At 47.0% G+C, this 10,647-nt stretch overlaps 2 protein-coding genes across 2 annotated transcripts; one reads left to right on the forward strand and one right to left on the reverse strand.

Annotated features, from left to right (window-relative positions):
* Positions 1-2,151: 2,151 nt before the first annotated feature.
* Positions 2,152-7,127, forward strand: LOC123079964 (receptor protein-tyrosine kinase CEPR2). Its single transcript, XM_044502806.1, has 3 exons — positions 2,152-2,392; positions 3,946-6,012; positions 6,486-7,127. Exon 2 carries the CDS (start codon positions 3,955-3,957, stop codon positions 6,004-6,006), a length of 2,052 nt encoding a protein of 683 aa, XP_044358741.1. The 5' UTR covers positions 2,152-2,392; positions 3,946-3,954; the 3' UTR covers positions 6,007-6,012; positions 6,486-7,127.
* Positions 7,128-7,192: 65 nt separating this feature from the next.
* Positions 7,193-9,511, reverse strand: LOC123079965 (amino acid permease 6). The gene is made up of 6 exons (XM_044502807.1): positions 9,346-9,511; positions 8,951-9,184; positions 8,777-8,870; positions 8,332-8,683; positions 7,961-8,185; positions 7,193-7,833 (listed from the first exon to the last, which is right to left on the reverse strand). Exons 1-6 carry the CDS (start codon positions 9,425-9,427, stop codon positions 7,405-7,407), a joined length of 1,416 nt encoding a protein of 471 aa, XP_044358742.1. The 5' UTR covers positions 9,428-9,511; the 3' UTR covers positions 7,193-7,404.
* Between the last annotated feature and the right edge of the window lie 1,136 nt (positions 9,512-10,647).

Below are 10,647 nucleotides of genomic sequence, written 5' to 3' on the forward strand. Positions count from 1 at the left end.
TCAAAACAGCCCAGAAAATTGGTTTCAAGAGAGGACGGTTGATAGTTGTCCGATTTACAGAGCTTAAAGTTGTAAAGTAGACGAATTTGAAGTTTGGGTTGTTTTTTAGACAATTTTGGGTTGTAATATGGATATCTAACGGCTCAGATCGATCCTGGCAAATCGACTGACCAAATCTATTTTTTTGTGTTTAGCCAGGCCTTCTAAAAAAACATGTTCTTCGACAGGGTCGTCCACTGCTCGCAATAACTAAAGGAATAAGTCAAGCATGGGATCATTTCGCCGTCGCAGTACTACAAGCTGATGCAACGGCGGTTTAACTTACGCTCTGCAACTCGGAGTTGGTAACGAACCGATCCAAACCATTATTGTATCTTCATAGTGTACCTGGTTGATCGTCGGGCGATTTTTTTTACTATGTTTTCCCACATAGATCGTTGGCAGCATGCTGCGGGAGGAGGAAGAACTGTTGGAGGAAGGATAGATAGTCGAATGGGTCTGTCTAGGACATATCTAGATGTGACATAGTTATTTTTTTGTCCTAGTTTTTTTTTGTTTCTTGTTATTGCATTATATATTTGCAGGAGCTTAAATGTGACATTCTTAAAAAACATCTAAATGTGAATTAGACAAACTGTAGTCGAATCCGCCTAAACCAGGGCACCGGAAGAGAAGCCCATATGTCAACCTGGAATTGTCACCAGTCTATGAAACAGACCGCCTAGTCAGCACCCAACTCAGCCACTATGTCACCCAGACATCTAAAATCGTACTACTTTTTAATATATATTTTTGATATGTTTGGCAAAACAAGATTAAGACTTGCCCAGAATGATCAGCATAGTAGTTTTCGCTTTTTTTAAGTATGTTTTCAACATTTTATGGGCACTTTCATTTTAGAGTTTATGAATGGTCGATTGGTCACCAGTCTATGAACGGTCGACTGATCAAAACAGCCAAAAAAAGAAACTAGTTTAAAGAGAGGATTTTGATGTTCGGGCTGTTTCTTAGACAATTTAGGAATAATATAATATGGACCTAGCTCTTTATCTAACGGCTCAGATTGACCCTAGCAAATCGACTGACCCAGTCTATTTTTGGGGCTACTAGCAAACATGTTCTTCAGCAGCGACGTCCACTGCTCCAATAATTAAAGTTGGGCACATGAACAAGTCAAGCAGGGGATCACTTCGCTGTCGCAGTACTACAAGCTGATGCAATGGCGGTTTAACGTACGCTGTATTGTTTAATACTCCCTCCGTCCAATAACAGGCAATTCACGGGGTTCACGTCGCAATCCAATCAGTCGCGCCGATACAAAACTGTGTTCTTTGGTCTGTTGCAAAACACCACCCAGACAAATCGCTTTGGCTGCTGATTGCAGTTCTTTATCTGCATCAAGACGAGGAACTTATCTGATACTACTATACAGCATATAGTACGATTTACATGCGTGATCTGCAGAGAATCTGGCTAAGAGGTACAGGATGATTATATAGTATTTGCCATGATCTGCAGCTTTCGGTGTGAGCAATCTGTTATCTGCACCTGTAGTGTTTGCTTCTGGCAGGGCAGTGAGCTGGCTCGGCAGATCTTTGACTCGAATTTCTGTTGGTGGCGTTCTCGTCTCTTAGCTAGAGTCCGAGGCTCGCTGATTGGCGCTTCGTTTTCCATGAACCTACCTTACCTACCGTGGTTGAAACGGGAGGGGCCATTCCAAAGGTTGAGAAAAATCGACCGCCCTGCTCCGTTCGTTTACAGTTCGTTTTGCAGGAAGGAGAGGAACAACAGTTTCAGGTCAGCACTACTCCTCTCGACCGGCGTTCTAGTGCCGGTGACTCAGCGTCCGTCGACGCGCGGGCACGGGGGCGCGGCCGGGCTGGAGCTGCGCGACGCGGCCGTTGCTTTCACTTTCAGCCAGTGGATGGCAGCGTCCACCAGACCACCACCGATGCCGCCCGCCGCAGCCTCCCGCGATCCACAGGATAGAAGATTCCGGCTGCCTCCCCCGGCGCGCGGGTGGGACTGGACGGGACGGAGCCCGTCGCGTTTTGTCCCCGTTAGTGTAAAATCCGTCGTTGTCTGTGCGTACAAGTGCAAATCCCGAGACGCAATGAACTGCCACCGCTATATATATAGGGAGTACACCGGCGCATCGGAGGGAGCAGGCTTCAGAGCAACAAAAGCTAGAGGCGCCCGCACCTCCTGCCCGCGTGGCCGCTCTCCTCTGCTCCGTCTCTCTCGCTCCACTACTTAGCCGAGAGAGCTCGCCCGCCGGTTCCTCTCTCTTCTCCTCTGGCCCTCTCGGCTAGTAGGAGTACTGGGCTTGACCAGACCGATCAATCGAGGCCGAGGATTAATCGCGCGCCTCCGGCCTGCCTTCTTCTAGCTGGTGCGTTCCTCCATTCCCCTGTGCTTGCCCGCCTTTATTTTTGTGTGCGGTTACATTTCTCCGTTTGATACGCGGATACGTTTTGCATGTAGTACTACGAACTTGACTAGGAGTGAGCACCTATGTACTCCACTGCAGTAGTTTATCGCTGTACGGACACACAAATATAGCCAACGGGTTCTGCGTTCCTTCCTTGAAAGTTCCGTACCACGTGTTCTCCGTTGTTTCCTGTTACAGAGCCACTATTTTTTTCTTTTCTTTTTTTGCGGGAATACAGAGCCACTATATAGATCGATGTATCTAAATTTAGTTCTGATAATGTTGTATTTCTTGTGCATTTCTTGATTCCTGTCATGTACTTTTGATTGCTTATCCTGAGAAGCGGTAGCCTGCCACATGAACATACTGTTTTCTCACAGCAGGCATATGGTCATTTTTTCTCAAAAAGGAGGATTACCCCCCGACATCTGCATCACATGATGCACACAACCATAGCAGGCATAGGGTCATGAACATGTTAATTAGATAGAGTAGCTCTTCTCACCAAAAGAGCAAGGGAGAAATATTGTTCCATACGCATGGTTCATGTCGCTGACAGGGATGTGTTGGTGCCTTGGTGATCATCAGTACTGGACAAAACATAGGTTGGCTCCGTGCCAAGAATCCAACATGATGCATGCAGAAACCGTGGAACTTAGTGCAGCTAGCGGAGCCCATAGATTGCAGATCATGTACAGTAGAGTCGCGCCGCGCCCTTCGATCGTGTGTGGTAGGCAACGATCTGTTGCTGATCGAACTGCAGGCACCAGAACTCGCATTTCGCCGTCGTGTGACGCAATACTAGACAATGGCCATATGTTTTTTTTTTCCTTTCTTTCTTTTTTGACCGGAGAAAATGGCCGTATGTGCTAGAGACAACGGTAATAAGGACCTTTGTTCTGCTCCGGGAACCACTTGCTGGATGAGTCAAATGTCGACATGAAGTATGAACACATCCAAGATCCGGTTCTAGTGATCCGAGACCGAGAGGCCGGGAAAAGGTTTGGGTATATCCAATTTAAATGCTAAAATAAAATATCTGCATATAGGTTTCTGAATAAATCTGCAGTGATTAGAAACTTGGAAGAGAATTTGGTGTTCAGAGAGTACATTTCTGTTTCTGAAGAACTAGAGCATGAGAAGACTGATATTTGCTAGGAGCCTAGGCTAACAAGAACTATCACTTTAGTAGCTTGGTCCCCACGTTTATTCAGTAGCAGGATTCAGTACAATGATATGTTTGAAGTCTTTTCACACTTCAATTTCCATCAACTGCAATAAAAGTACGAATACAACTATGGTGATAGCCAACTGCAAACTGCTTTCGTTCGTTTCTGGAATTTAAGAAGTGTCTACTTTAGTGGAAATATCGTTAGGCATTTATATTTTCATCATATGCAGTGGGCCCAAACTAATTTTAGGATCCCTTATTTTTAGGTTAGGTACACAGTATGTCAACCTCACCTCTTCAGATATATTTCTGGTGACTAATTTTTAGGATCCCTTATTTTCAGGTACACAGGATGTCAACCTCACCTATTCAGATATATGTCTGGTGCATTCTCCTATTTGCCAATGTTGGGATATCCGCATCTTCACCTCTGGAAAAAGACGCACTCCTCGACATCAAAATTCATTTGGAGGATCCACAGAATTACCTGAGCAACTGGGATGAATCTCACTCACCGTGCCAGTTTCACGGTGTAACGTGCGATGAAATTTCTGGTGAGGTCACAGGAGTGTCACTCTCAAATGCCTCGCTGTCAGGCACAATATCACCATCATTTTCTGTTCTCCACCAGTTGCATACTTTGGACCTCAGCGCAAATTCCATCTCAGGCACTATCCCTGCAGCACTGACCAACTGCACAAATTTGCAAGTTCTTAATTTGTCAATGAACAGCTTGACAGGCCAACTGCCTGATCTTTCATCATTGCTCAAACTGAAAGTTCTTGATTTGTCAACAAATGGTTTTTCTGGTGCATTCCCTGTGTGGATCAGCAAATTATCAGGCCTAACTGAATTGGGCCTAGGAGAGAACAGTTTCGATGAAGGTGGTGTTCCTGAAAGCATTGGACTCCTGAAGAACCTGACATGGCTATTCTTGGGGCAATGCAACCTTAGAGGAGAGATACCAGCTTCAGTCTTTCATTTGGAGTCACTTGGGACCCTGGACTTCTCGCGCAATCAGATGACCGGTGTGTTCCCGAAGGCGATATCCAACTTGCGCAACCTGTGGAAGATTGAGCTCTACCAAAACAATCTGACCGGTGAAATTCCTCCTGAGCTTGCACACCTGACATTGTTGTCTGAATTTGATGTGTCTCATAATCAACTTACTGGTGTACTGCCCAAGGAAATTGCTAGCCTGAAGAAGCTTAAGATCTTCCATATCTACAGGAACAACTTCTACGGTGAGCTTCCTGAAGGACTGGGGGACTGGGAGTTCCTTGAGTCGTTTTCAACTTATGAAAATCAGTTCTCAGGAAAGTTCCCTGCCAACCTTGGCCGGTTCTCACCACTCAATGCAATTGACATATCAGAGAACTATTTTACTGGTGAATTTCCAAAGTTCCTGTGTCAAAGCGATAAATTGCAGTTCTTACTGGCTTTGAGCAACAACTTCTCAGGTGAATTCCCCACCTCTTACTCTTCTTGCAAGACACTAGAAAGGTTTAGAGTAAGTCAAAATCAGTTCAGTGGGAGCATTCCTCATGGCATATGGGGATTGCCTAATGCTGTGATCATTGATGTTGCTGACAATGGATTTATTGGAGGAATATCTTCTGATATAGGCATTTCAGCCACCCTAACCCAGCTGCTTCTTCAGAACAACAACTTCTCTAGTGAGCTTCCAATGGAGCTGGGAAATCTCTCTCAGCTCAAGAAGCTAGTTGCTTCCAACAACAGATTCTCTGGCCAAGTCCCTGCACAGATTGGTAACCTGAAGCAATTGTCATACCTGCATTTGGAACAGAATGCACTGGAAGGGTCAATACCACCAGAAATTGGTTTGTGCAACAGCCTAGTTGACCTTGATCTTGCAGAGAATTCTTTGTCTGGCAAAATTCCTGACACAGTTGGCTCCCTTTTGATGCTGGATTCACTCAATCTATCCCATAACATGATCTCTGGTGGAATCCCTGATGCATTGCAGTCACTGAGGCTAAGCTATGCTGATTTCTCTCACAACAATTTGTCTGGACCAATCCCCCCACAACTCCTGATGACTGCCGGAGATGATGCATTCTCTGAAAACTCTGACCTATGTGTCACTGACACTTCAGAAGGCTGGAGGCAATCAGGCACCAGTTTACGCCCTTGCCAGTGGATTGACAACCATCATAGCTTTTCACGGAGGCGGCTTTTTGCTGTGCTGATCATGGTGACCTCTCTGGTTGTTCTCTTATCTGGATTGGCATGTCTGAGATATGAAAATAACAGGCTTGAGGATTTCAACAGAAAGCAAGACACTGAGAGTGGTGATGACAGTGACTCAAAGTGGATTGTCGAGTCCTTCCATGTGCGAGGGGTCAATCCATCAGCTGCTTTGCCGGTACCCATGGTTACATAGCTCGCTGTAAGTTCGAGACATCCTGTCACTTACATTGACTTATCTTTACATCTTTTTTTTAGTTATTATTAATGCTGTAACGGTTTAACGTTTAGTCTTCTGTGTAAGTACTGTAGAAAATATTTTGCCAGTGCTACCCAAACCCAACTACTCTATTATTCATCTTCTCCTGTCCTGGTAATAACACCGTCTAATGAAATGAAGCACTAACTATTTAATTTGACTATTAAAGCAGTATAATTGATGTAGTATCTTTCACTTGATACCAATATCTGTTAAATGGATGCAATTTGTCTTTTAGTTTCTTCATAATATCCTTACAAGTTTTGGCATCAAGTCATTAAAGTAGACCTGTCCATGTATATTTGAGTAGTAACATCAGCAAGTGAAATATTACTTACTCTTTAGATGCATATATACACCTTAAAGATATCAGCGTGAAGATTTAAGTCTTACGTCAGCTTATCTCTGAACTGCAGGGCTTCCATATTCTCTCAAGGCGCGAGAAGAGAGTGACGTGAACTCTAGTCTTGTGCCCTGAGAGTTTCTTAGTGGACGTAGCCGGACAGACTACCAGTTTGAAGGTGAACTGGAAACTGTCTCCTGGGTTTGATCCCATGACTGCAGCAGTTTGATCTATAAGTTGGCAACTATGCATCAGAAGATATAATAAAGGTCTTTTAACATTGCCCTTGTCTAAATTGTTCGAGCCCCTTCTGAGCGACCGACGATGAGAGAAGTTGTGAAAATGCTTATTGACATTTATTCTACTTCCGTATTCGGAGGACAAAGAACAAGAATAATAAGTAAAAGCAGGTTACCTTTTCTTTGTAAGATGCCACCATCAACAAGATGAGGACCTTTACACTCAGAATAGCAGCAACACTCTGAAGTAGCAGATTAGGACCTTAGAATGTATCACTAGTGAGCTGGAAGCAAGTAACTAGCAGGCTGTTAATAATAATCTGGAGGTGTAGTAGCCTCATAGGTGATGTATCTAGCAGTTTCTGTATAAATTCAGTCATATAGCTTGCAGTTTCTGTAAAAATGTTAGATGATGATTTACTGTACTGCACTGTTAGATAATGATGAAACATAGCAGCGTAGTCCAATTTCGACTACTTTGAATGGGCTCGATTTTATCAAAGAGGAGCATGTCCTTTAACACAGTACTTCCTATTTCACATGTTAGTCATTCTTGCAAGTTTATTTAGAGAGGTAGTAGAAACAAGCCAATGGGTCATTACAGCCGATCCAGCTAAGCTGTTAGCTCCAAATCTTCGCGGAACTGATCGGATATCACGTCCCGATACGTGGACATCAGAGAAAAATGATACGATACAGTACAGAGACTCAGCCTACAGATTCAACCGCTATTCTACAAGTCTTGTACATCCTCTAGCTGACAGTTTTGAAAGGGGTGGAGACCTTGAGGCTATCCACGATGTCACTCACAGAGCCTATCCCCACTGCCACTGAGATCATCAGGCAGACCATGCTCAGACCTTGCAGGAGATACCACTTCGTCCCCTTGGTGATCTTCCCCTGGGCAATGTGCATGCTTATGGGGAAGTACACGGTTAGCGGCCAGAAGCTGAACGCGCCGAGGAGCCCCAGCACCGCGTTGAAGAAGGGTATCATCATTGCCACCACAGTTGTTGCAATAACTATGACGGTCCGTAGGACGAGCTTGTAAGGCGCGACGGTCACCGAGCCTCTCTGCATGAGCGGGATGCTGACGGTGTATGCACTGCTGATGAACTTGGTGTCTGGCCACCTGGAGACAATCCACCTCTCTGCTGTAGCGAATATGGGCTGTGCATAGACCTGCATTGAGGAAAACACTTTAGTTCGAGCTGTTGAACAGTTCAGCTGCAAGCCTCATTTCAAGCAGTTCAGCTTTTCAAATTTATGGAATATGCAAATTCTCAATCTCTGATTGAGATGTACTGACCTGATATGCCCCAATGAGGTGGAGGATGAGGCACATGTTGGCGATGTCGACGAGCCAGAATGGCCCTAATCCGGGGGCCGTCAGGATGTTGCCGGGAGCATCTGAACCAAATGCGGCATATCCGGCGCAGCCAACGGAGATGTAGAATATGGTGGTGGCTCCGATTCCATACATTGCTGCCTTCTTCATGGTCTTGTGCTCAGATGGTGGGGACTTCAGTGTATCCTGCAAGCAAAACAGGTAAGAAGTTACTGACAAAAAACATTGCCACTTGGAGTAATGTTCTGAAATAAAAACATGTGTATCTGAATTCTGATCAAACATATAATTTCTGGAGTTTGAGTATCTGAATCATCATCATCCATGCCTACCTGGATCTCAATTAGCACTTCTGCGAAAGTGTAGGCAAAGGCAATGTTCCCAAGGGCAAGGAGCACGTCCCACGTCTTCTTGCTGGACGACGCCGCGGTAGCGCCTGCGATCCTGCCGTCGGGTCGGAGGCCGTGCGACGCCCACTCCGTCACCGAGAGCGCGAGCCCGATGAACGAGTAGGCGAACGACATGACCGCCGCGACGACCGACAGCCACGTGATGTGCTCCAGGCCGGGGAACTGTGACAGCACCACCTGGACGACGGTGAAGGCGAGCATGAGCACGGTGCCCGGCGCGTCGCAGCGCGCGCCCTGGCCGTTCTCGTGGACGCAGTCCGACCTCCTGATCGCACTTCGCAAGCAGAGCACACAAGGAGAAAAAGAAAAACAGGATTCAGCATGTCCCTGAATCATAACTTGTCACAGACTGAAGTTTGATACTCACACCATGCTGATGGTGGCGGTGATGGTGTAGCCGACCATGGTGCCCCACAGGTTCCCGTACTGGGCGATCCCGCACATGAACACCTCTCTGGGACCTGGGGAAAAGTTTCAGGCATTGGGTTCAGGATTTTTCGGTGTGCGTGTGGAGGAACAGAGGGGGAGGGGGGACACGTACTGAGGTAGGATCGGACGGCGTCGGTGTAGGTGTGGTTCCGGGCGCCGGTGACGGGGTCGGGCGCGCGGTAGGCGTTGGCGAGCAGCGTGGAGGTGTAGTAGGTGACGCACGCGAAGCCCACCAGCGCGAGTGGCCCGGCCACCCACCCCAGCTGCGCCACGCTCCACGCCAGCGCCAGCACGCCGGAGCCGATCACCGCCGTCACAATGTGCGCCGTCGCCGTCCATACCGTCCCTACAACGATCGAATAAACAAAGACCGCCGCCGCCGCCGGGGCCGATCAATCCAGTCCCCAGGAGGAATAATCGTGCACGCTAAAGCCGTTAAACAAACCGCCCTATACACCAGGCCGAAAAAAAAAGAGAGTCGAGAGAGCACAGGGATGGGCGGCGCACCTTTGCGCTCGTGCTCGCCCGTCTCGACGTCCTCTTCTGCTGCGGCGGCGGCGGCGGCGTCGGCGGCGGCGTGCTTGTCCATCTTCTCGCCGCGTGGCGTGGCGTGGCGTGAGGGGGTGGGAGTCAGACAGAGGGGCGGGTGCGGCAATGAACCACCAGGACGGGGGTTTGGTCGGTACGTATTTATAGGGACTCCGAGCAGAGCTGGGGCTTTAAACCGGCGCTCTGATGATAGGGCCGGCACTCTGACCTGTAAAACACCGGCATTCGGGTTCGGCGCCGTCGGACTCCATTGGGCAGGGTTCGGATCCAATGCCCCGACTGATTAAATCACTGCGTTAACTACATTGGTCATTGAACCAACCTGGTTGGATGGTGGTTTTCCAGAGTTGAAGTCCCAGACTTGACATTGATGTTTGAATTATTTCTAGATTTATTTCAGACTTCCGACGGTGTTCGTTCAGTGGGAGGAGATGCCCCCCTCGACTGTGAGGCACCAGTGGTGACTTCGTAAAATTTCAAGATGCTAGACCGGTTCAGTATCTCGGAGGTGTTCATAGGGGTAGAGTGTGCGTGCGTGCGTTCATAGTGGTGGGTGTATGCTCGTGTGTGTGAGTGACTGCGAATGTACTGTATTAAAAAACACTACATTGGTCATTAATTGCTCATGAAAGCAAAAGTATCAAATTGCAGAATCCATCCTGATGACTGTATCTACATCAAAGTTTTTTGGTGTATTTTATATCTACGCGATGGTCGGGGTGATAATTTTCTCAATCAGCCGCCTCCGCAGCTGCCCGAGTTAAGTCATGATCCCGCAACACCCGATCCATGCAACATAAGTCTCCGCATGCGACGTGTTTTGCGTGTGTATGAGACGTCGTTGCAATAGTTCGCACTGCGACCTGTATAAGATTACTCAAGTACTCCGAGTATGCAAACAGATCCCATTTATTAAACTCGAAAATTTTCATGCAACATACAGAAGCAACGCAAAGCAACATGCGGAACAAGGGAACCAATGATGTACTCACACATTTGCAACATAAATTCAATTCTTTGCAACATATATCTAGAATCATCAACATAAAGGCGATTTGTACGTAACAGAAAACATGTGCACGTGCAACATGAGAGAAAAATTAGACACCATCAAAGATCCCAAAATCCACTATGACTCACGCATCAACAATGTAGGCACCAACTTCATCGGCACGCGGACCACGACTATGGCTTGATGGAGCCTCGCCAAAACTAGGCGGGTGGCCACAGATCCATTCCATGCAGTCCCAACGTCTTCCT

Source organism: Triticum aestivum, chromosome 3D, assembly GCF_018294505.1.
Source record: "Triticum aestivum cultivar Chinese Spring chromosome 3D, IWGSC CS RefSeq v2.1, whole genome shotgun sequence".
NCBI lineage: Eukaryota > Viridiplantae > Streptophyta > Magnoliopsida > Poales > Poaceae > Triticum > Triticum aestivum.